The sequence below is a fragment of the Puntigrus tetrazona genome, chromosome 21 (genome assembly GCF_018831695.1).
Source record: "Puntigrus tetrazona isolate hp1 chromosome 21, ASM1883169v1, whole genome shotgun sequence".
In the NCBI taxonomy this organism is placed as follows: domain Eukaryota; kingdom Metazoa; phylum Chordata; class Actinopteri; order Cypriniformes; family Cyprinidae; genus Puntigrus; species Puntigrus tetrazona.
The window spans coordinates 8398495-8423681 of NC_056719.1; the positions used below are offsets into that span (position 1 = coordinate 8398495).

The window sequence follows — 25187 nt, forward strand, 5'->3', positions numbered from 1 at the left end:
GAGCTTGTCAGCACAAATACCAAATAGTAAAAAAAAAAAAGTTTTATTATGAACAGAAACGTTTTACTATTTATTCCTCTTGTAAATCCAATGCATGTTTTTCCCGAGGCAGCATTAACCAAAATGAACAGCAGATGTATGACAAACCAACAGAGGATCGCAGACTCGCAAGGCTACGAATGACAAATTATAAGGGTCTGTACGCCCCGACAGTAACGTCAAACAGTTTAGGGTTGTTTAGTGTCCCTTCTTTGTCCAAAAGAAAGTAAAACTTGTATCCCTGGACTTTAAGAGGGATAAATGAAGACGTTTCCTGTCTGTGTGCGTGACATGCCACTTGAGTCAAAGGCACAGTTAGATGGTGAGCTCTGAGAGGTCCCAGCGGTGACTGTGTAGATACTGTGACTTTTCCACCTCCTTTATGAAGAATTACCCGACTCACAGAACGACGGCTGAACAATGCAGCCACGCCAACGATTCCACAACCTACAACAACAAAAAATAACACATAAGAGAGCTGAAAAACATTTTAAAAATGCCATGGCATCAGGAATCAAAGTTAAGGCTTACCAATAATTAGGCACCCAAGAGTGAATCCATACCTCCAGGCGTTTGAACCGAGGTTCATATCAAAACTGAAGAGCCCTCCTAAATCAGTTCTGACCTTTTGAGGCTCGCCACTATTTTGTCTTGTGTCTCGAAGACTTGTGAAAGCAAAGTGACCCAGATATGCCCAGAATAGAAATTGGCCGCCACAGAATGTGGCCAAAAGCCTGAAGAAACGCGTCCGGTCGTGTTCGAAGAGAATCACGTCTTTTGCGACGGCAGTGGACGTAAAGGTGTAGGCATTCCTGACTGAGTTCACGCGCAGGCGACGCAGTGGATGCAAGATGCCTGTGATATCACTTCCTTTAACGGACTGGGTCGCTGTAGACGTGAACGCTCTCGAAGACTGAATACCCGTCAGTCGATAAGCTGAAATAAATGCTCGACAGGACCTTAGACCGAACAAAAAGCACTGAACAGCCATTATTTAATAAAACTATTAATTTTCAGTAATTTTCTAAAATACTGAAATTTCAGATATCACACATAGCTGTGCAATTTGAACATATAATAACGTCTAACATGCTGAGCGATTCGAAAGACACTAGGTCGGCGCCATGATTGTGTTCTTTCAAACTATGGAAGCCTCATGTGTCCAATTAATCCATTTCGCGTTTCTCCGTTTTTCTAAGAGATCTTAAAAACAGCACTTAAGTGTTCTGGAAAACATTTACAAGGCGCGCACAAAAAAGAGAGAAAACGTTTAGCTTATACAATAAGCCTATTTTTCTTTATGTTTATAATGTAGTCTAATAATGTGTGTATGCAATTTATTTCTTACAAAATGTTGGCCAACGCACGTTTTTTCTCTCTCTCTCCATATAATAGCCTAGCTGTTACTCAGCTATAACTGTTAAATGTTTAAAAAAATTGAATGAATGCCTAGATTTTGCTGAAAGGCATTTAATTGGTTGTTTGCTTCGTTATTATTTTTTTAATCAATTTTTTTTTTTAACAGGAAGGTATGCCTCTGTGCTGAACGTGGCTTTTAAACATATTCACTAAAGAGTAAAGAGTGCACTTGTTTCTTAAAATAAGTTTACAGAATAAGCCATCTTTATTTTAGTTGCAGTCTGACTTATTGTTGCAGTTGACTTGGTTTAAAATAAGCCTAGTTTTTTTGGTAAGCTTGTTTTATGGAACATGCCACCAGTCTCCCTACATGCACAACTGCTTTTTCTCTGTGTATAAAAATAAACCTAGTCTAAAAGTAGGCTACCTATATTCCCTTTTATCCACCGATGTGGCATCAACAAAGTGCACAGACGCATTATGATCACTGTATTCATCTTCTCAGCGTACTTTAGGAACAGATAGCGATAAGAGGTGTGTTTGTGGGAGGGCTGTTCACTGTTATCAGATTTTTGAGACGTACAAAGTAATCTGCATACAAAGGTTTGACGTGAACCGAACGCATTACGGTATGGTCACGAAGTAGCATCGTGCAGAATGCTAGTTCGGGGATCTTCTTATTAATATAGGATGCAAAAAAGCTATTTGGGTGTTTTAAAACTTTAATGTATGCGACAGGGCACGCCTGCCCCCCTGCTGATGGCCTAATGTTACGGCAATACACCCTAACAACACCCACCCACCTGCAAACAGACACAACAAAGGCTACATAAACAAAGGAGCGGACCCACACCCAACACAAAACCCGAAGACATGCTTAAAAAGTTTTTAAACGGACTAACATTAAATTACAGTTTGCTAAAATTTACACGAACATGTTAATAATTAAATACTTTACCGTTCTAATTAAGGTTACATTAAGATTACTTTGAGAACCGGTTTTACCTGTACCTGCGCTGCGCCGTTATATTTCTGCGCATGCGCAACCTCACCTGGCGGCTTCCTTGTTATAAGGAAAGCGATGGCTGGATCGCGGATAACTGTAGAGCTGTAGGTTGCGAGAGGATCCGCTTAAAAAAACACAACTAGTAACTTAAACGAACACAAATCATTCGCTTGCGTTTTCGAAAATGCCTCGCGCGTTCCTGGTCAAAAAAGTGAACATCGCTGCCGAAAAAAGAAGCTGGAGTGAGATTCCGGACTCCGCGCGAGGGGACGTTTACATACCTGGTGAGTCTCGGTCGTGTTCAATGGGAAGTTAACAGAAATTAATATACATACTTACTTTTTTTTTACATACTTAATTGTTGGCCTATATTGACGATGGTTGTTGTTGGAAACAAATCGTTACATCGCAGAGTAAACTAAAAGAAAAATAGTTTCTCGTTATATAAAATGTTATGATGAGGTATTCTGAGTCTAATTGTTTTCTAAAGTTATTTTATTTACAGTTTTTCTGGCAAATTTAAAATGTTTTATAAATTACGTGATATTGTGCTGACTTGTGATGGATGTCGTATCGATTGCTTGCATTAAATAGTTCTAAGGACCCTAATCATTTTGTATTAAATAATAGCCTAACAATAATAATGATTAAAAAAAATGTCATGCAATTAAACGAAGACTTAAAAAAGCATACCTTAACTCAGCGTCCAGTCAAAATCTCTTTGCTCCGACTTAAAAATCTCTTTGCTCTTGTTGCAGAGTCTTTTTTTCCACCATACGTGCATGAAGTCTCGGAGGGCAGCACTGCGGAGTGCTCCTTCACGACTGCACAAAAAAACGACAAATTTGTTCAGGTTCGGTCACGTGTGTTGTCTGCACAACTGCCTTCTTCTGCCGCACAGGGTCAACTTAGCCATAAGCCAGAATGCCACGTGAAGACCCAAAGAGCGCCTTACTCACGCTCAAAGATAAAGGTGAGCCGACAGTCCTTTTGGTAAAACACACATTTTTTAATGATGTTTTTATGTGTGTCAAGAACATCTCTCTCCGTTTTCTCCCATTTTCAGATGACTACAGGTAACATGCCATCTCCAGTCATTCTAGATAATGCAAACGAATTATCAGACGCCCCCCCCGCTGCGTCGGTGTTGTCCTGCCAGGTGTGCCAGAAGACATTCACTACAGCACGCATGCTGAAACGCCACGTGAAGTGCCACAGCGAAACAAAAAAGCACTCTTGTGAGCACTGCGGAAAAGGATTTAATGACGCTTTCGACTTGAAGAGGCACGTACGCACTCATACGGGTAAGTGCGCATTTAAATAAAAACGTATATTTATATGCTTAAATATGCAAGTTTGCATATTTCCGTGTCTAACCTTCCTCTCAACTCGCAATACACAGGTGTGAGACCCTATAAGTGCACTTTGTGCGTTAAAGCCTTCACTCAGCGCTGCTCTTTAGAATCTCACCTGAGGAAGATCCACGCCGTTACTCAACAGTATGCCTACAAGGAGCGCAGGGACAAACTATACGTGTGTGAGGAGTGTGGCTTGACTGCACAGACGCGGAACGGTCTGCAAAATCATCTCCAAGCTGAACATCCGCAGAGACTCTTAATGACAAAAAGCAAACATAAACTTACAGGTTACCCATCTGGAGGTAACGCTACACTGTGTTCTCCCACATAAAGTGCCGAAGAACAAAAATCGAGGGCCTAGTTATTAATGATTATGCATTTTGTTTCACTCTACATGCACTTTTGGAAGACAGAAGGCATAATAACTGCTTATCTGCTTATCCCTTATAGAATTATTGTAATTAGGAAAATAATTCGAATGTATTGCATCGAATGCCGAATTATGCCGAAGCGTATGAAAGTACACACAAAAATAAAATTCTGGTACATTTTTGTTTGGTTTTGAACATATGCTCTTGTGAAAGTGAGGACGGCAACATTTTAGCTTGCTTTACTATTATTTATGACTTGTAATGTATCACATGCAACCTTAATAGAGCTAACTTTTTGACCTGCGCGTGCTTTACACAATTATGTGTAATTTCATAAAATTGTTATTATTTATTTAACTACAAATAGTAATTTCTATTGAAAATGTATTTGTAATTACACATTTGTAATTGTAAGGTTTTAGTTTAGCAGGTAAAAAATGTAAATAAAGAAATAAATGTGAAGTCTAGGCTATTAATTTAAATGAAGGCTACTGAATAGTTAATGTAAAAATCAAAATAAGTGCACTTTTATACAGTACAGTAAAAAAAAATTTAAACTTTACAGTAAATCACTATTAAAAAGTGTTCTTAATTGTGGCAAGAAATAGTCATGGTCATGCATGCTCTTTAAGTAAAATTGGTCTTAATTAATAGTCTGTTAAATAATTTTTTTTATAGCGTATAGGCTGCTTAAGATTTGAAGTAGGCCTATGCTATTCAATAAGAAAAGGTTTGCCCATTAGACATTATTAATACCGCAGCATTAAACTTGTAGACAGGCCTATATATAAAAAAGACGTGCTTCTGTTAAATAAGCTAAGCTATAAGAAAAGTGAAGCACTAATAAGACTCGCACACGCGGTCAGCGGGCTGGTGTGAACGGACCAATTATTAGGGTTTGAAGGCGCGTTTAAGGATGACGTCAGAGCGAAGTCCGCAAGGAGACCGTTCAGGTGAAAGGAGGTTGAGGTGGAAAATACGCGATGCTCGGGAAGGAGAGCCAGAGGATTCCGTCAATCCGTCCTTTCGACTGGCCGCGAAATTAAAGCGCAGAGAACATAACCAAAGATTAATCTCGTCCTCCGCCGATTACGACACGCAGCGATCGGCAGCCTTCGACAGAAGCGTCTGCGCGTCGCGAGGCGCGCGAACACGATGCGCGCGCTGCTGCCCAGCCATCGCTCCGTCTCGAGCTTGCGATGCTTTTGTCACACCGACTGAGGGGAAATCGAGCGCAACAGTTACCCGCTATTCCCGATCGCCGGCCGGACCGGAACCCAGAAGAATCGCTAACCGGGATTAGGTGATGAGATAACCTCTCGTGAGGCGCGAAAGGGAACGGACGCATCTTTCGGGGATGCTCTTTTGTAATGAACGTCGCCACCATAGAAACGTGGTGGCACTCGCCGCTGATGGGGTGAAATAGGTCACGGAGAGGTCCTGACGGTGGACCGCAGCGCTCTTTTTCATCCCGGACCGCGCGTGCCGTGATAATACATGTTAGTGAAAGATGCAAGGGGTGACGGTGACGGGAGAAGCGCCCACATTGAATGGGGGCGGAAGGGAGGAGGTAAGGCGTGAAAATGTTGGTAAATAAAACCATGAGTTTCTTCTTGATGTATTGCAAATGCGATAAAAGAAAATATCGTAGACATTCATGTTTTTCAAATATATACAGTCTACTTTTTATATATATATATATATATATATATATATATATATATATATATATATATATATATATATATAACGTAAATACAACAATAATAAAACTAAACAACATTGACGAGCTATCTATCAATAAACAATGATGCTTCTAGTTAAGAAACTCATTCAAGCAACTAATCGTCACATGCAAATAATTTATATGACTCTAGCAAAAGCTTTTTGGTTTATTCAAAGTCACCTTCATATTTATTCATTTTATTTCCATCATAAATACGGTTGCAAAAAAAAAAAAAAATAATACATTGTACAGCAGAGAGCTAATCACGTATATGTAAATATAAATTTAATATTTATTATGAAATGAACCCTTATAGGAAAACACTGCATTGCTTAGTGCAATAAAAAGGTGTTATGATATATTTTTGTATATGTTAGACTATATTTTTACGATATATATATATATATATATTTTTAACAGTATTTGCTTTAGCTATCAAGACATTTGACTCTGTTTAACCTGGCTTGGAATTGCCTGTTTATTAAGGGAAGGGGCCTGTGACCTGTCTATATTCCATGTCACCATAGGAACGATGAAAGCTGGTAGATGAGAATGCACCCCCATTATTTCCCTGTTTCTCTCTTTCTCTCAAGACCTGTGATAGAAAGAGCGATACCATGCATCCAATACAGAGAGAACTGACTAAATGCATTTCTAAAAAAAAGACACTTTCCCAAATCTGCAAAATGCTTATATGAAGTTATATGCTTATATGAACCTTAAATATTTGAATTAAAAACTAGTGTTTTTTTTTTGCGCTCAGATATTCTCACTTTGACTTCTCCCAGCTGGCTCACAACGTTTATCTTAGATAACTGGAGGCCGGGTCTCAGGGGGGACGTTCATTATTTTCTGGATGGTTATGCATCCAGTGTGAAGTTCATTAAAGAAAATCCAATAATTAACACACACACTTTTCTAACAGCACGCACAGTGCCTTGCGTTACTTTAAATGCATATTTTGTGACAGTACGAGCCTTCTCTCCATTCTTTCTCTCACTCGCTCACACCCTCAGTTGCTGAGTTTACCCCCCATATAGAGTTACAGACCGATCGATAGGCGGAGAGACAGTGGGGGGATGGGTCATTTTTGTAATCATTATTGAGTTTTCATAATGTTTGTGCTACATTGTCACTTACAAACGTATCGATACTTTTAGCTGCAGCTATTTCTGTTCAGTGACAGCTCTCAGTTTACAGCGTCTGTCGTTCAGCTGTTCTCTGCTTTGTACGGGGCAGGGTGGCTGCCAACGAGTCTTTATGTTTCGCTCGTGTTGCTTTGTGGATAAACGCATCTCGCTGAGCACTCGCCTGGTCAAATAGAAATGATGCATATGCTGACAAGGCATTTAAGACATTAAGAGGGCACTCAGACATTACTCTTTTAATTTATGAGTATGCCTTTCTCCTCCGCTATTTTCCATTGTTGATATCAACATGCCTCTAACACATAACTAGTCTCTCTTGTGTACTAGCGATGCACCGATTAATGTGCTCTGTAGCCCATCCACTGATGCATTTCTCTCTCAATATCATTTGTTCAGACTGAATATTTTATGAGCCCAGTGTCCTTCATCTCAAAATATTGCACATCTCAAATAGATATGAAAGGAAAGCCTCTAGCAGAGATAGGAATCGTAAAAATGTCCTCGTAACGATACCAGTCCATTGCTAAACGATGCAGTCAATAAAAAGTATTTTAAGAAACGTACAAATTTTCATATTTTATGATGTTTTAGAGGTGGCATAAATAAAATCGAATAATTTGCATTAACATTTTTAACAACAATTGTTTATTGAACAAATGATATGAGCATGTTTAATTTATTTATCATTTCAACAATAATTCAGCAGCTACACTCATTTCATCCTCAGAGCAGTTGTAATAAGCTGCATGCTGTTAATTAGAAAAAAATTATTGTATTTTTGATTTTGCCAAAGACTTATCCGACAAACAATAAATACAGATCTGTGACTCTTTAATGGGTTGTGACCGATTGCAAGTGGCACGTGAACCGTTCATCTCTTCCTCTTTACTATTCATAGCATGAAATAAACACGAATGAACATTAGTATCATGTTTCAACTGCAGAAACATGTCAATGTCCGTTTTTCAAGTTCAAAGCACAGATATTAATCTACTCTCGTGTCTATTCTGTTTGTCAGACAAAAAAGCCGCCTGTCACTCAAACTCTCTGAGAAGGGTCAATTGCACATGAGAGCCAACCCTTTCAATGTTTAAGGTACTAATACGCTCCCTTTAGGAGTAAAAAAAAAGACTAATACTGTACTGGAAAGGTATCATCTCAGTGACAGATTTTTTGTAGCCTTTTTTTGCTGAGAGTGTTAGCAGACTGTGCAAAAACGTATGAATAATGTAAGATTTTCACCTGAACATGAACAGGATTGTTTCTCAGTTCCCAACTCAGGTTTTATGCACATCCAGGAAGTAAACTGAGCGAAAAACAAACCTCCACTTGCTGTCTTATCCCCTTTCCCAAGAGGGCAAATAATGTATCGACTCATACGCGCTTGCAGGAAAACACTTACACTTGGGCTTGACTTTTACGATTTTTGCCCAATCCTCCGATGCCTCTCATGTAAAAAAAGCATTCGAATACACATGATCATATGACTGCAGACATTCTCAGGGCATCTAAATAATTTAACCTATTTGAGTGATTCTGAAATAGCTAACTTTATCCACTATTTATACATCACTGCCATTTTGTTTTATGCAAGTGCCCTAATCACAGCCTCCAGTATTGAATCTCACTGAATATCATTCACATCTCTTAGGACACATTTTCTTGTGGTACCAACACTGGCTTCTCACCCTCCAGCAACTGCATATCTCTGAGATGCTGTGCAGTGAAAGCATCTAGTGAATAAATAATTAATTTGTGATAAGCTTGCATATTTTATTGAAATTTGAAAGAGTAATGATACTTTGTAACTGAAAATTTGGACAAACCTGTATGTAAGTATATATGGGAATATTATTTTTGTGTGATATGCTGTATTATCATGTTTCAAGGCTCAAGTCGCAATTATTAAAAACGTGCGTGGATATCAGCTTGTGCACATGGCAAAGCTCACTGCAGGCCCTAATGGATTCTATCTCTCCCATCCCAGTTTGCTCTCTTGTCCTTGTAAAAGGAACAATTAAACTCCTGCCAAGAGGAGCCCAGCCTCCATGCCACGCTTGGGCTGCAGCCTGCTTTTAGTGCTGCAGTTTCTCACAGCAAGGGCATTGCTCGTACTATTAGCTGATTTATGTGTGTAAGTATCTGTGTGTGTATTAGAGAGCGTGCATGTAGAAGAGACAGCAGGGAAAAAGGACAAAGAAAGGACGAAAAAATTAAATATTGTAGAAAACCTAATCTTTGTGTGCCATACCTTTCAGAGAAAGTGTATGGTTTGTTTTTTCTCCCTCCTGCTAGTTTGGAACCGGTTCATCTTTGCCCATATGGCTTCAATACTGAAAGTCACCACTGGGGTCAAACTAGGCAGTAGAGATCCATATGCATTTAGTTGAGATGATGCACTCAATGATGTCTAAAAGCATCCAGACTTCCCCTCCACAGTCATACAGAGCGTTTTAAAAGGAGACATGGTTTGGGTTACGAGCAGCAGGAAATGTATTCAGCCCTCAGGAGAATGATCTATTACAGAGTTTTCTCTGCTGCACGTCAGAGTGGATATAGCAGGCTGTGCTTTATTCGGCTGTGCGTGTTGTAATACAAATGAAATATACTAGTTGCCTGAATACGGGTTCAACGTAGAGTTCGGGGATCCCCAGGAGGCCACATAGGAGTCCTAAGGGATCTATAGAAAAACATGACAGAACGTAAGTGGGCATCTAATATGCTCCTTTTTGCAAGATGCAATATAACTCTCACGGGTCCTCAGAAAGTGTCTGTGAAGCACGGGCATGGGAAGCTAAATAAATGTGGGTGGGTCCTCCCCAAGAAAAAATTACTAGGGTATAAGCCATTTTCTGTAGTCTGGTGCCTTTAAATGATGGAATAGACCGCCTTGTTGCCAGGAGTTATTTACATTACCTGTGTCCTCTAACATAATATAATAAGCAATATAATAAGCGTCTGGAAAGTCACGTTTATCTAAGCAGATATCTAGATATCACGTGTATCTAAGAAGCTGAAAGGCTTCTAAGATGCTTTGCTGTGTCTCGGGAGTGCAGCAGGCACGAGTAACTAGTGAAAACATAGAATAGAGTTTAATTTATATGTAATGGTTGTGCGGAATCAGTCAAATATCATAACCAATCAGAAACGCAGGCTCTCTCTAGCAACAAAACATTTATCATGTAAATTATGAATATTAAACCATTTTAACATTATTAAATGTACATAGTGACTAATAACATCTCTTTTATGGAATACACAGGTAAACTGTCTGTTGTTGCTTTCACTATGGAAACATGAAAGAATTTTAATCACGGCATCACGTTGTGTGAAGTTAGCACACGGTGTTAGAGTGCAATGCATTACAGACATTCTCCTTTTTAGGACTGCTGTGAAATCAAATCTTTAACTGGCACATATATTTTAAGAAACACATTTTGTTCATGTACAATGTTGTGTGCATTTCTGCTAGAACTAATTTTTACATGTTCTTCTTTCTTCCGTTCTTTCCCTCCTGTTCTCCCCCCACCCATGCTGCCCTCTGCTTTCCTTTGGCTTTCCATCAACTCCGTCTAATACCCTTCCAACTCATCTGCTATTGAACCCTTCCCTATTCAATTTCTAATCCATGTGCACTACCCGCTGTTCTCTGGTCTCACTATATTCCCCATCCACATCTTGTCTCCCTCTTCCCACCTACAGCAGCGTCCCCTCAAGCAGTCCCTGAGTGGATCACTGTGCAGAGAGTCCCATTGGAAGTGCCTGCTGCTCACCTTGCTCATGTATGGCTGCTTTGGCACGCTAGGCTGGTGCTCTTTATACCGCATCACCGTAATTACTTTTGATGACCAAGCCTACTTCTACAAAGGCAATGCCCGACTCTACCACGACAGCCCGTGCTCCAACGGCTACGTCTATATACCTGTGGCCTTCCTGGCCATGCTGTACGTCGTCTACTTAGTGGAGTGCTGGCACTGCTACTCTAAAACAGCCAACCTTGCTAAAGTGGAAATCAGTGAGGTGTATGACAGGATACAGCGGTTGCAACAAGCCACACCCTGCATCTGGTGGAAGGCCATTAGCTACCATTACGTACGTCGTACCAGACAGGTGACGCGCTACCGAAACGGAGACGCTTATACGACTACACAGGTGTACCACGAACGGGTCAACACTCACGCAGCGAGCTCCGAGTTTGATTATTCACGTCTCGGTGTCAAAGACGTTTCGAAAGAGCTCCAGGGCCTGTTGGAACATCCTGTCACTCGCTTGCGCTTCACCAAGTGCTTCAGCTTCGCCAGCGCCCGCGCGGAGACTGCCTACCTCACGCAGCGAGCACGCTTCTTCGGGGACAATGAGGGCCTGGACGACTATATGGAAGCACGGGAGGGCATGCACCTTAAAAACGTTGACTTCCGGGAACACATGCTGGCCTTCCCCGACCCATCGCGGCCGCCCTGGTATACCAGACGCTGGGTGTACTGGCTGGCCTCGGCTTTCCTGCTATCATGGCCTCTTCGTGTGATTGCAGAGTATCGTACTGCATACGTCCACTACCATGTCGAGAAACTGTTCGGAGAGAATGAGGATGCAAATGACAATGATAACACAGAGGCAGGAAATTACTGTACGGGCTTCGAGCATGGCACCGGGGGTCCAACTCTGCGCGTTATATCGCGGGTCAACACGGTGGATATGACCGAACTGGAATGGCACATTCGTTGTAACCAGCAGATGGTGCCTAGCTACTCCGAGGCCTTGCTTATGGATTTGGATATGAATACAAATACACCGTTATCAGTTGCAATGGCTGCACGTGTACGACGCAATTCTAGCTACTTCCTTCAGAGCTGCCCCAGATGCCGGCGCTCAACAAGCAGCTCTTCACTCCCTTCCTGGTTTAGAGGAAACATGGCTGCGGGGACAAACTCATTCCCCATTAGACCCGGTGGTAGGCTTTCTCTTAGTCGCAGCGGTTTCTCTCTTGGTCGGTTGCATACCGCAAGAAGCCGCCATCCCTGCCTGTTTCACTCGAGAAGCCTCGGAGGTGGGATGGGCGGCCGTGTGGAAGAGGGTGGTGGGGGTTTCCTTGGTCTTGGGTTTAGAGTGCCAGATGAGGAGAGGAGGGGTGTGTTAGAGAGCGAGGGACTAGAAGACGAAGAAGCAGAGGAGACAGGCCAGGAACAAGTGGAGGAGAGAGAGAACGGAGAGGCCAGGGAGGAGGAGAGAGACAGGCCACCCACTTACCAAGATGCTCTTTACTTTCCGGTGTTAATCATTCACGGGGAAGAGAGCTGTCACGGGGGGCATGGCATTGACACGGGTTAAAAGGGCCAATGTGATGTAAAGAATGATTGAAGTGGCTTTTGAAAAGTAGAGGCAGATTGACATCTGGGTCCAGATGGGAGACAGGGAGACAGATGAGTCGAGGAAAAGAGAGGAATTTTGACCAGAACCAGGATAGAAGAGTTGAAGAGACTGATTTATGTCTCTGTGTAACAATGAAAAAACATTTGTTCATGAATGTGTAGAATGTCGTAGGGATTGAGACGGAAACCAATATACATCGGTCATGTCATATCCAAGTTGACTCACTTGATACGGACTGACCCTAAATATATATATGTAGTACATACCTAGTAGAAAATACTGATAGGCATGGAACATCAGTGTCCTATATCGATCTTAATGTCCTATTATTGAAATCTCTGGCATATCATGTCCATAACAAACGAAAAGATCAGCGTGTCCTCCTTTTGACCATGGGAGTAATGTACTATACATGAAAAGCTTGGCGTCTGCAATCTGCTTTTAACATTGCGAAGCAGTTTTTGCGACTCCACATTAACGTGAAAAAGCCCATGCTGGTGTAGTTTTGTAAATCCATGCGTCAACAACATACAAGTAGCTTAAGGAAAAAGGGACTGAGATGTGAACCGCATTTACTAAAGTTCTAAATAGAGATTAGTAAGAAACAAGAATACAAATTCTACTAAGGTTGAGCTCATAAAAAAAAAAAAACTCAAATGGTCCTCAGGGGGAAAAGTTTTTAAAAATTTGAAAAAATAAAATAATACTAGACCTAATAAAAAAGGGATGGTAAAAGATCAATGAGTGAATGTAGGCTGGTGAATTGTAATCCCTCACTGTTTGACACTGTGCTTTAATCCACTGTCCTGGCTAATGACTTCTTTTAATCTCCTGTTCTTTTTAATTGCCTGGTAGAAGCACGGTGCTTATGACTTCACTTATCTCTGCCTTAGAGGTTTCTTATGTCAGCCTCATGTCTACTGCAGCCAATTGAAAGTAGATTTGTTCAGCAGCAACTCAATGTATTCCTTTTTATTCTCCTGCATACATTTGTTTTTCTATCACGGTGGAGAGTTTCCATCGACTTCTATTGTTTTTATACTGAGCTAACGATATTTTCTATCCTCCGCCCTTAAACCCAGCCCTCGCAGAAATGTTTTTGCATTTTTAGATTTTCATTACCTCATTTAGTGTGTTTATAAAACCATTGTCCTTGATTTGTTGGGACATCCGTCCATCCATCCATTTGTAGGCCTCCTTTCTAGACTGTTAGAATGTTAAAAAAAAGTTATTGGATTAAGCTTTCAGTTTAATACAACTATTGCTAAGAGATAAAATAGAGAACACACGATACAAAGTAGTGCAACAGTCCACCGCCCCATGTAGTCACATTGGTGGAATACACTTAGAAGAGCAAACAAGCATAAAAATATAAGTGTAGGTCAGTATAAGCACAATGCGTCACCTACTTTACGAACAGTGCAGGGATTGAGTTTAAATAAGCTGTCCTTAGAAACACTGAAGAAACGAATGTATAAACACAGCCTTGCACATGGAGAGGATATTCATAATAATAAAAAAAAAGGTAAAGTCCAAAGCACACACTATAAGAGCATCCCTGTATTGTTAGCAGGATTTCTACTTATCAAATTATTGCTAATACTTCAACAAGCACTAGCATATCTGTCAGCGATGAGGGAATGATTACAGTGGCCATGACCATGATGCTCTTATTAATAAAGTCAAACCATTAACAATGTGTTCATTGACTGCTTTATTATTATTTATTCATGTATTTTGCTAAAACTGCTGTATTGTTATTATTTGTGTCTCACCTACATTGCAGGTATATGAAGAGACGCGGTTATTCATCACAACAAGCAAGTGCATGCAATATTAACTCATCTTGTATAGTGTGTTCAGGGTTTTTAACAGAACCTGAAAGTCATAGATGCATCATTTGACTTTGAATGATCCTTTAGTATTAATTAATAATGCGGTGATATTCGCCTCAGTAACTCTAGGCTAATGACCAGAGCTGCTTTTTAGGCTTGGATCAATGCAGACTTGGCAAACACCTCCGCTCGCTAGAGACATGTTTAGCACCGTTTATGAACAGTTACATTTATTCAGTTCTATGTATTCCATCACTACGTTATTGAATGCATAACCATTTTGCATTTTCGGACAATGCGCTTTGAATTTCTTTGGGTGTTCACTGTGGATGAGAAAATATCTGACCACGTGCTAAGCTACCCAGACTCAAATCTTTAGCTCCATCTAGCGGTGATATTACAGTGAAGCCATGGGACGTTTAAATAGGAAAAGTAAAAAATGTAAAACCGGACGTAAATCTAAATTACATTATGATTTATTGTAAACGTACTTTTTAAATGCGTGGAATGTCAGGAATCTTGCAGGTAATTGCCTTGCATACAAGGCATGTCGTCCTCCCCTCCTCCTTCTCTCTCTGTCATAATCTGTGTTTGAAGGACAGGGCAGCAGTTCCCTCTTGGTTCTGACAAATAATAGAGGAAGAGAGAGAGAGAGAGAGAGCTAAAGGAGAGTGACTGTGTGCTGCATAAAAGGACACACACACACCAGATCTGGTAAGCATCGAAACCATGCATTTCACAAATATTCAGAATAGAATGAAAATACCAAATTATAGATTGACATTTTAAATACGTACAACAGGATTGTCTGATTCAGGGAACTTTAATTTCAAGACAATGCAATCTTGCTGTCAATAACGCATTTCCAATGAGGACTGCGTTCCACTGCCATCGGGACCTCTCAAAATACAGTGGTCGCGTTGTTTAATTGATTTAGTTGTTGAATATACCCTTATATAGCCTGAGTTATAAGAGAAGTGAAGTAACAGATAAGCTGTTCACTAAGCAGCTTGTTACCTCCCTTGAGCCTGATGATTCAGACTAGTGCTGCCATCAGAGATTTAGGTCACAGAGACGACACTGGATGTTGCCCTAGTGACAAAGATGAGAACCACCTTTTCTAATACCCATTTCCATTAATATTGTGGATTGCATTTAAATTAGTCTAATAGTTGTTAAAAAAAACACATTTTAAGCAATTATGCCACACTTTTTATTTTACACAAAATGTCCTGAACGTAGGTACATATTGTATATCTTTTATAGATATGTGTGTGTATGTGGGCCACTTTATTAGGTACCTGCCACAACTATCACAAATCAGCCAGTCACACAGCAGCAACTTGATGCATTTAGACAAGATGATCTGATGATGTACGATCTGAGCATCAGAATACTAAAAGATGATGTTTAAAGTGACTTTGAACATGACATATTGGTTTATGCCAGACAGGTTGGTTCAGAAACTCCCGATCTACTGGGATTTTCACACACAAACACCTCCAAGGTTTAGGGAGAATGGTCCAATAAAATATCCAATGAGCTGCAAAATTGCTTTGTTGATGCCAGAGGAGATGTCCATGGCTGAGGCTGCTACTGGCGGTTTAACCCCTTAAACCAGTTGAGCATCATTTAAAAGTATGCCTAACTTGTGATAGATCCTTCCAGAAGGATAACACACCATGTCGCAAAACTCTAATCATCTCAAACTGGTTTCTTGAACATGACAATTAGCGCTAAAAATTAAATGGCCTTCACACAAAGATGGGCACTTGACCCGAGTCCATACTCGACATGACTCGAGAAAAAGGACTCATGAATATTTTAAAAGCAATTTGAGTGTTTTATCCTTAAATACTTGTAGCCTAACTGATATTCAAAAGGTGGCCAAGGCATTTCAGCATTATTCATCTCTAGGCGTATTTAAAAATATGTAGCCTAATTATAATGTGAAGATTGTTGTGGCTAGGATGGATTTTATCCTTTCTTTTCTGCTTATGATGAGAACATTTTGACCTGAACAGAAACTTTTTTTAGGAACATGGCCTAGCTTTTTTTTTTGTCTGGACCTTTGATTGGAAGAAAATATAGAGACCACACCCATTGGAACTTTTATTAAACCCCTGATTTATCTCATAAAGAAATACTTTATTATTTGGTTTTGTCGTGGTAGATCAGACTCTTATTATAGAATTTAGTTAAAGATAAACTGCTTTGAACATTGTAATGGATGAAAACACAAGTAACAGGCTGGATGTACACTGACCTTACATCTTAACCCCTCTTTTTTTAACAAAGCAGATCATAGATCATATAATTGTCTGTAGCCTATAAAACAGCTTCGTAAATATGATGATTCTGAATGGGACATTTTTAGCGAGCCATTAAAAAGACTCAAGACCTGACTCAGACTCCATGTTAAAGATCATCTCTGCCTCCACAATTCTAGATCTCAATCCAGCAGAGCCCGTCTGGGATGTGGTGGACCATGAGATTCACATTTGTGACCCTGCACCACAAAACCAGTCATAACTGAAATAAATAAGCTCTCCATTGATGTATGGTTGGCTGGGACAGGACAATATTTGGCTTGACTATTTGAAAATCTGGAATCTGAGGGTGCAAAAATCTAAACCTTGGGAAAATGGCCTTTAAAGTTGTCCAAATAAAGTTCCTAGCAATGCACAGTGCTAGTCATTTGCATAGGAAATGTACAAAATGTCTTCATACAAATATAGCCATGCGAAATGCATGATGCTGTCATACCAATATGAATCAAAATCTCTGAGGAACATTTCTGGCAGCACACTGAACCTATGCCGCAAATAAATAAGACAGAAACCTGGTACTTAACAAAGTGGCCTACAGTCAACATGTTGTCAACATTTTTTTCCCTTGTAAATATATATTGATTTTGACAAGGTCAGTTTTCAATTAATCAATCAATCAGTCAATAAAATTAATAATAATGATAAAAAAACAGTTAATTGAACATGTTGACATTTTGTGATGTGCGATAGATAGCAGAGCTTATATTAAACAGTAAAACATTTATAAAATACATCTGTCAATATCTGTCATTAATATTAAGTACATATGTCTTGACGATAAAGCTCAACTTTTCAGCTTTAAATATATCGTTGATTTATTGTGTTCAACTGCTTACCACAGTTTAACAGCCATAGCCAAAAACATGATATTCACAAAAATAGTTTTTCCACGAAGAACTCACAAAATAGTCAATTCACAAATTTCATTATTTTAAATGGTTTTTGAAACAGGTGTTTGAATGTCAATGTAAAAAACGTCTATCAAGCAAACAAACATGGAGTTTCTACAATACAGAGCCCCTAATAGGCTAGCATTAGTATTAATATTCATTATAGTTTTCTTTTTGGTTGATCCTCCACAACCCAACTGGACTTGGTGTGGAGCAGCTGTGAGGTGAAGAGCAGCAGGATGTCGAAGGACCAGCTGGACTCGGTGGTGAGCCACGCGGAGGGCCTGCTCTCATTGGCCGCTCAGCTCCACGCGGCGTGTCAGGAAGAGAGCACGCAGATGGCCGCTCTCACCGAGCAGCTGAGAGACGAGAGCCAGAGTCTCCTCAGCCAAAGTGACGCGCTTCAACAGGACATGGCTGAGATGTGCAAAGCACTGGAAGCTCTGATGGACACCAAGGTGGCATTTGAAGCCAAAGAGAGGCAGGCTCGCAAACTAAGTAAGCAGCTCTAAAACGATAGAGGAAGTAGCTTCTCCGGCCAGTCAAATTCAGTAAAATTGTCTCTGACGATAAAAAATTGTGATCTGCTATTTCACAATTTTAACATGATGTGGAATTCCTTTTTAAATTCAAATCTGAGATGACAACAATAGTGTGAGTTTGAGGCGGGGCGATCTGTTTGCTCGACCAATGGCTGATGGGGGGAGTGTTTGAATGATTTCTGCAAATCAGTAGAGGGGCAGGACTTACAAACTCTAAATGTTACCTTTGTACCATTGCCATATTTTTCATTTAATTCTCTGAACAATCCACAGCACACATGTGCGAAGAATGATTATTTTACAATAAGCACACAAGCGCATCATTTTGAATAGCGGTAACCTAAATATGGACACAAACATATTTTATGTTCACAACTTTGCATTAAGCTCTTATCTCAAGTGTAACACTTAACCATTCAAAAAAGTACTGTTGCAGCCTGTATATTTTGTATATGTTTATATCACCAATATACTATAATTAAGATGATTCTAATATATAATTAGTTAACTTAAATTGAAATGTTATGTCCGATTGTATTAAGCAGGACAAACCCATTTAGTGTTATATAAGAAGCCTCCTCTTGGTTTTGGTGTCCTCATTACTTAATTTAGCAATAATGATTGTTTGACTGTATATTAGACATATTTTTCTTTTATCCGTCATGTCAAAGTCTCTGGACATTATGGAATTATGGCTAACATACATCAAATAAATGTTTTGGTGTATAGCTAAATAAAAATTCAAGAAAGTTGCAGGTATTTTATAACTCCTTGCGGCATATACCACATTCTACATGATATGTAGCGATGAGACCCTTGGTGATTTATCTCTGGCGGGACGGACGATGGAGGAAGGGCTCTGTTTCAGCTCGGCTCCACTCATCATCACCCCAAACCTTCAACCTTGAGCTCTGGCGCCTCTGTATGACCACCACAGCCAGTATTAACAACCAAAAGAAGAAGCTTACCCACATAGATCTCTGAGGAGGAGAGAAACGGACAAACATTTATTTCTACTGTATTTTTTTTAAAATTACAAATTTAAAAAATGCATGAAGAAACTCTAAGCATGTACTGACACCTATTGGTGTGGAGGCAGCATCTTTCGAAAGCTTTCAGCTAGAGGCCATTCAGATTGTTGAAATTATATGGCAACAATAAGTGTTTGTTCATTTGGGTTAGCAAGATGAGGTTATTTTTGATGGCTCATGTGTTTTTAACACAGTCCTTGTGAAGAATGACCAAACCAAAGTACTAACCTCAGTACTGTACAGTCCTGTGTAGAACTGGTTCCCAGTGTATGGATGGGCCCAAGTTTTATTCTCTGCATCTTCACAACTAAATCAGAAACAATGATTGTTTTGTGATTGAGAAAAAAAAGCTTTCTAAGCTTTTCCATAGCTTCTCTGACCCAATTTTTTTTTTCCTTTTTGCAAAACATCCCATGAGCAACTGTGCATTTGTCTGCAAAACGTTTGAGTTCCACTGAAAAAAAACTGGATTTTCTAGCAAAACACCCAAGACATTTCTGTTCATTAGCTTGAAAATCTTCGGTTTTCTCTTACAAAACTTTTTGCGTTTACCTGAAAACCTTTGCATTAGTTTGCAAAATGTTTGCGTTGTTTTACAAAGCTTTTGAGAAACTTTGTGTTCACTCACAAAACGTTGTCATGGAAATAATTTAATTCAGTTTCACGGGGAACACACTACTTTTGCAACAGAAGAAGGTGGTGCCAAAAGCATTAAAATATAAGTTTTTCCTCTCATCTGATTTTTTATTCACATTACCGTTTCTCTTTAAGGGTCCTGCTTTCAATTTGTAAACACAGCAGCTGGGAGCTATAAAACATGAATTTTCATATCTTCTATAATTCTGTAAGGTATATGGTTCTTAAAAGGGGCGTGAAAATCACAGATGCAGAATGCTACGCACAAGAGAAAGCAGATGAAATCACCTGGAAATAGAGGGAGTGTTGTGAAGGACAGAGAAACAAAAGCTGTCCCGGCCGATTTTGAGAATGCATCCTGATACCAAGAGAAAAAACAGAAGAAGACCACAGGCTCCCAGAGACGTGTTGAGAGAAACATTCCCCCTGCATGTACATTCAAGACAAAAAATTAAATTGTTAATGTGACTGTTAAGTGTGTTGAGCCGCATCTGCATGAAAGCGCAATGTGAAAAATAAAAGAAATATGGAAAATGTCGACACATTCACCTTCTCACATCCTCATCTACACAGCTGGCATAGATCCAGTAAAGAATAAGGGAAAAGCAGTAAATAGCCATGCATACAGCGATGGCTGACACAAAATAGCAGACCGAGGGAGAGCTAGAGCCTTCTACGGTCAGAGCCTGGCCAGATGCGTTGTAATGAACACTTCCATAGAGGATGCACCGTCCATCAAAGTGGCCCTAAAAATACAATAAACGAAAGTCAGCCATATTTGCATACGATAAATAGAAAGAAAAAAAAGCAAAGGGCATCTAAGGGTCATTTTCATACTCTTTTGCAAACTATGTGGAAGATTTGTCTTTCTCTGTGACATGCAGAGATAGAAGAAAAGTGCTGCGCTAAGAGCTTTTGTCCCTGTATCATATGACTCTAATGACCCATAATATGGTACGAGAGGCCGGCAGATCACATGATGATTCAATTTTAAAACTCTAAGGTTCTGACCTGGGATCAGCAACTTAACCTATTCTGTATTTTATTGCTCATATGAATAACATCAATTTAGCTATCACTGAAAACTCAGTTCATCTTCCCCCAAAAAAGTAATCAAATAATCTAAAAAGACCATTTCAATAAACACGCTGTATGCTCACGCAGTTGTATATTCACATTAAACCGAACGGTGTATCATAAAATAAAGTTTCAAATATGCATGTAAACTGTCACCATGATCACCTCGATACTTAAAACTCTGAAAGACGAACTCATGACGTATAGCATTGCCCTAGAGACATGATTATGCTTTTAGTTTTCTTAATTATAATCATGTAACACCTTCTGAGCTCACAAAATAGCGAATGACATTGTGGAGATGATGAATTAGTGTTACCTGAGTGAGTGTCATCCACGCGGCAGCTATCACCCCACAGATGAAACAGCCAGCATAAAGGACAAGCTCCAAAACCAGCAGCCACGGCAGTCCCATCATGAACATGCTCTCACAGCCCCTGTCTCACGGAGTCAAGCAGCCCAGCACCTCATTCATGTGCTCTGCTAGCAGCTCTAAAGCACGTCCTGTCCTCACAACAATGTTGCTTTTCAGAATCATTTTTGACAATTGGGCCAGAGAATTTCACGGCATTGCTATTAGGTGTAATAAAAGACTGCATTCAGGGCAAGGCAGGAAAACATTTCAGACGGCCTGTGCAGTGCAGCTATGAACCAATGTTAACTGAAATCACATTTTTCTAAATATCACATATATCAATATCCGCTTATTACGCGTTGACATGATAGGAAAGCATAAAACAGGTATAAAGATATGATATAGATATTATCTATAGTTGTACCATAGATAAAAAAAGATATGCAAAGCACAAACAAAACACATTTAGTTTTTTTTTTTTTTTTTAATTAAACCGAGGTCCTAAAGCATGAAAGTGAATAAACTGTATCTCTATGTCTGTGACCATCCATCATTACACTGATGATAGTAATGATAGTAAAATTTCCTGTTTATTGCTGTTGAGTCCAAATAAAGTTACTTACTAATAGCATTATAGACTAGCTACTTCTTTTCCATGCAAGTCAAGTGTCTCTTCCAAATATCGTGTCTTGTGTTGAGCAGAAGAAAGAAAGTCATACGGGTTTGGAACAGCTCGAGAGCGAGTAAACGGTGACAGACTGTTTATGTTTTTTGGGTGAACTATGCTGTTAGTTCGTCTTCCAAACCAATAGATGGCAGTAAACGCTTTTCAGCGAGCTTCATCGACGCGCAGAGGGACACTGAATGACTGAACTTTGCAGCGTTATTGTTGACAGTTTTCTTGTTTTTAGATAAAGTTGAACGCGTTTATCGTGTTTATAGTTTGTTAAATCAGACTCTGGACAACCACGTCTTTTTATAATAATCATGATGATGTCTTGGGAAACCTTATACCTCGTATTATTGTGCATCATGTCTTCTAGTGCAGCAGGTAGGGAGTCACTAAAATATCAGAACGCTGTTAATTTGTTTTTAAAAACCTTTACATAATTTCCCGCCAGTGTGTCATAGCTACTAAAGTTATTGTTGATACACTAAAATTCTTATAACTTGTCATTACCAACCACTGTTTTGTGGCTGTCAAAATAGAAATAAGCTTGTGGCATTTTAATTTATTCCAAATAAACAACATTAAAATTTGATACTTAATAAAAATATACCGTTCAAGAAAAGATATTTACCTTTTCTTTATTTCTTCACAAATCGCATCAAGTCGTGATTTCATCTCCAATTAACACTGACAACTTAAACAGTACAAACAAAATTATTAGTACAAAATTATTTAACAATATTTAAATTTAAATATCGGAAAACATGTTGATTGTGATGAGGCACAGAATCGGGACGTCATTTTTTTGAAAATAATGTCAATACCATATCTTTTGAAATTGCTTATTTTATTCAAGTGTCTAAAAATAATAAATCGCATTTTTGATTGGACATCTGTGTCTGGGAAAAGTGTAAATCAATAAAATTATGCATTCGTCATGCATATGCCAAATAAATCATGAGTCATTTAGGTAGCAAAAGCAATAAAAACGTGGTAAAAATATATTTCCAGTGTGGTTTGTATTGTAACTATTAAAATTCATTAAAAGACATGAAGTGAAAACTGTGTGGGGGCCCAGAAACAACCATTTGTTGTGAGATAAATACCTAATTCTTTTGGCAGTTGAAGAGATGGTGCTTATTCCTGGTGGAAAAATGATGATGGGAACCAGTGCTGCTGATGGAAGAGATGGGGAATCACCAACACGAGCTGTGACTCTCCAACCATTTAAGATAGACAAGTATCCTGTCACTAACTCTGACTTCAGGTACTTAGATATTGGCTCAAAACCTACTTTGCCTTCCTTGCATATCTTATTACTGACCTGATACAGCCGCTTCTGTTCATTCCAGGGAATTTGTCAGACAGCAGAAATATAAAACAGAAGCTGAACAGTTTGGTTGGAGTTTTGTGTTCCAGGATTTTGTGCCCGATGAACTGAAAAGTAAGGTCACTCAGAAAATTGAGGTATGAATCCAGAAGAAACACAAACAAAATCTACTGGTCAGTTGGATAAAATTAAATGTCTATTTCTTGTGTCTGGTTTTCAGAGTGTTTAAAATGTAATTTACATTGATCTAAACACTGTCTTTAATGCTGCATTTTTTCTTAAACTCTTTGTCCTCTTGAAAATGACCAAATCCTTTTTTCCTAGTCGGCCCCTTGGTGGTTACCAGTCGAGAAAGTCTTCTGGAGACAGGTGACATAGTATATAAATGATATTAACCATGGTCAACCAGTATATATAATTAATTATTTTTGTTTACAATATGTGTGTGTATTAGACATGCATGCATGTATATGTTTAAAAATATGTTTATAAATTTATATATGTAAATATTTTAATATATATACAGTATGTGATATATATATATATATATATATATATATATATATATATATATATATATATGTATATGTGATTTTTTTGATTTATTAATTAATAATACATTATTTTTCTGTTGTGCATTTAATTAAGCTTGTTTAATAAGTAAAATCATGTCTTTTTATTTGTATGTATGTCTGGGGTCTCTGGGTTTGATGTGTGCAGCCTGCAGGACCAGGCTCTGGTATCAAGGACAGACTGGAGTCCCCTGTGGTGCAGGTCAGCTGGAATGATGCCCAAACCTACTGTCAGTGGAAGAAGAAAAGGCTGCCAACTGAGGAAGAGTGGGAAATGGCTGCACGTGGAGGTTTAGAAGGCAAGCCAAAAAAGCCTTATGCCTCCCAGCACCTAAAAACGGTCTTACTCTTTACTTTATTATATGTAGTCATCATAGCCAGCACGTTTTTGTTTTTCAGGTAGGACCTACCCATGGGGCAGCAAGTTCTTGCTGAACCGGACTAACCTGTGGCAGGTCAGTTGAGGTACTTTCTTGTCCGTAGCAGTTGGGAAAATGTGGATTCATGTAGTTTAGCTGTTGATCATTTCTTTTCTTTGTATAAAGGGCCCATTTCCAGAGAGGGACGCCGCAGAAGATGGGTATCATGGCGTGGCTCCTGTAACTGCCTATCCTCCGCAGAACAACTATGGTAAAGCAGTAGGCACAGTACGGTATTACACACTGTATGGTGTGTCACATTTGATCAGCAATGTAATTCATAGATAGAGACAAAGCTTTCTAGAAAATCTACATACAAAAGTTTGGGGTTGATAAGATTTTTTTTATCTCTCATGCTCACCAAGGCTGCATTTATTTTGAAATAATCAAAAGTACAGTACTATAGCAATATTTTAAAGTATTATTAAAATGTAAAATATTTTGTATTTTAAAAATATTTATATTTTCGTGATGTCAAAGCTAGGTCATTGCTTTTAGTGTCACATGATCCTTCAGAAATCATATATTGATTTGCCCCTGAGAAGCATTATTATTAAAGTTGAAACCGGTTGCTTAATAGTTTTGTTGAAATTGTGATAAATTTTTCTGGATATTGGCTGAATAGAAATATAATATATATAATAGAAAATAATATTCTTGTTCCAGGACTATATGACATGCTGGGTAATGTCTGGGAGTGGACCTCCTCACGATTTCCTGGTGCACAGACCATGTATGTCCTGCGCGGAGCATCCTGGATCGACACGGCCGATGGCTCGGCCAATCACAGAGCTCGTGTCACCACTAGGTCAGTCATTCTCCATCCTGCTACATTCATATTATTCAAAGTCACCCCAAGCATGTCTGGATTGTCCAAAATGGTTTGTGAGAATGTGATAAATAAAAACTTGTGTTTTTATGTTCTCAAACGCAGGATGGGAAACACACCAGATTCGGCCTCTGATAACCTGGGCTTCCGCTGTGCTGTGAGCTCAAAACAGAAAAGAACTGATCTTTAAGAGCCAAATGTTCAAGACTAGATGACGCCAGCGGTGCATTACTGCAGGGATATTACATTTCTCCTGTGGAGACACAAACTTCTGGAATTCAGTATTACGTTTCT

The 25187-nt window shown here is 39.2% G+C and overlaps 5 protein-coding genes across 6 annotated transcripts; 3 read left to right on the forward strand and 2 right to left on the reverse strand.

Moving 5' to 3' along the window:
* Positions 1-24: 24 nt before the first annotated feature.
* Positions 25-1177, reverse strand: tmem223 (transmembrane protein 223). The gene is made up of 2 exons (XM_043221039.1): positions 571-1177; positions 25-486 (listed from the first exon to the last, which is right to left on the reverse strand). The coding sequence occupies exons 1-2, from the start codon at positions 1028-1030 to the stop codon at positions 188-190; spliced, it is 759 nt and encodes a 252-aa protein (XP_043076974.1). The 5' UTR covers positions 1031-1177; the 3' UTR covers positions 25-187.
* A 190-nt stretch (positions 1178-1367) lies between these two features.
* Positions 1368-4829, forward strand: ovol1b (ovo-like zinc finger 1b). 2 transcript variants are annotated; one of them, XM_043221037.1, is made up of 4 exons: positions 1368-2688; positions 3163-3377; positions 3471-3708; positions 3807-4829. In XM_043221037.1, the coding sequence occupies exons 1-4, from the start codon at positions 2589-2591 to the stop codon at positions 4091-4093; spliced, it is 840 nt and encodes a 279-aa protein (XP_043076972.1). In that variant the 5' UTR covers positions 1368-2588; the 3' UTR covers positions 4094-4829. The 2 variants fall into 2 exon arrangements, with proteins under 2 accessions (XP_043076972.1, XP_043076970.1); XM_043221035.1 differs by having other exon boundaries at positions 2553-3377.
* A 238-nt stretch (positions 4830-5067) lies between these two features.
* On the forward strand, positions 5068-14076 carry LOC122326276 (transmembrane protein 151B). Its single transcript, XM_043221025.1, has 2 exons — positions 5068-5703; positions 10710-14076. The coding sequence occupies exons 1-2, from the start codon at positions 5644-5646 to the stop codon at positions 12333-12335; spliced, it is 1686 nt and encodes a 561-aa protein (XP_043076960.1). The 5' UTR covers positions 5068-5643; the 3' UTR covers positions 12336-14076.
* Positions 13816-21825, reverse strand: tmem179bb (transmembrane protein 179Bb). The gene is made up of 6 exons (XM_043221040.1): positions 21697-21825; positions 21038-21222; positions 20191-20387; positions 19930-20067; positions 19234-19312; positions 13816-18954 (listed from the first exon to the last, which is right to left on the reverse strand). The coding sequence occupies exons 2-6, from the start codon at positions 21140-21142 to the stop codon at positions 18799-18801; spliced, it is 675 nt and encodes a 224-aa protein (XP_043076975.1). The 5' UTR covers positions 21143-21222; positions 21697-21825; the 3' UTR covers positions 13816-18798.
* An 84-nt stretch (positions 21826-21909) lies between these two features.
* Positions 21910-25140, forward strand: sumf2 (sulfatase modifying factor 2). Its single transcript, XM_043221038.1, has 9 exons — positions 21910-22124; positions 22866-23010; positions 23096-23210; positions 23398-23442; positions 23794-23944; positions 24045-24100; positions 24191-24275; positions 24731-24872; positions 24999-25140. The coding sequence occupies exons 1-9, from the start codon at positions 22061-22063 to the stop codon at positions 25081-25083; spliced, it is 888 nt and encodes a 295-aa protein (XP_043076973.1). The 5' UTR covers positions 21910-22060; the 3' UTR covers positions 25084-25140.
* The last annotated feature ends 47 nt before the right edge of the window (positions 25141-25187 follow it).

Bases quoted from the DNA above. Each gene is read 5' to 3' on its own strand.
- tmem223 (XM_043221039.1), bottom strand. From the start codon at position 1,030: ATGGCTGTTCAGTGCTTTTTGTTCGGTCTAAGGTCCTGTCGAGCATTT. The intron at 487-570 runs GTAAGCCTTAAC...TTGTTGTTGTAG, and splicing joins TCTTGGGTGCCTAATTATTG to GTTGTGGAATCGTTGGCGTG.
- ovol1b (XM_043221035.1), top strand. From the start codon at position 2,970: ATGTCGTATCGATTGCTTGCATTAAATAGTTCTAAGGACCCTAATCAT. The intron at 3,378-3,470 runs GTGAGCCGACAG...TCCCATTTTCAG, and splicing joins ACTCACGCTCAAAGATAAAG to ATGACTACAGGTAACATGCC. The intron at 3,709-3,806 runs GTAAGTGCGCAT...CGCAATACACAG, and splicing joins GCACGTACGCACTCATACGG to GTGTGAGACCCTATAAGTGC.
- LOC122326276 (XM_043221025.1), top strand. From the start codon at position 5,644: ATGCAAGGGGTGACGGTGACGGGAGAAGCGCCCACATTGAATGGGGGC. The intron at 5,704-10,709 runs GTAAGGCGTGAA...TCCCACCTACAG, and splicing joins ATGGGGGCGGAAGGGAGGAG to CAGCGTCCCCTCAAGCAGTC.
- tmem179bb (XM_043221040.1), bottom strand. From the start codon at position 21,142: ATGTTCATGATGGGACTGCCGTGGCTGCTGGTTTTGGAGCTTGTCCTT. The intron at 20,388-21,037 runs GTAACACTAATT...TTGTATTTTTAG, and splicing joins CGTGGATGACACTCACTCAG to GGCCACTTTGATGGACGGTG. The intron at 20,068-20,190 runs GTGAATGTGTCG...ATGTACATGCAG, and splicing joins GTAGATGAGGATGTGAGAAG to GGGGAATGTTTCTCTCAACA.
- sumf2 (XM_043221038.1), top strand. From the start codon at position 22,061: ATGATGATGTCTTGGGAAACCTTATACCTCGTATTATTGTGCATCATG. The intron at 22,125-22,865 runs GTAGGGAGTCAC...TTCTTTTGGCAG, and splicing joins CATGTCTTCTAGTGCAGCAG to TTGAAGAGATGGTGCTTATT. The intron at 24,276-24,730 runs GTAAAGCAGTAG...TTCTTGTTCCAG, and splicing joins TCCTCCGCAGAACAACTATG to GACTATATGACATGCTGGGT.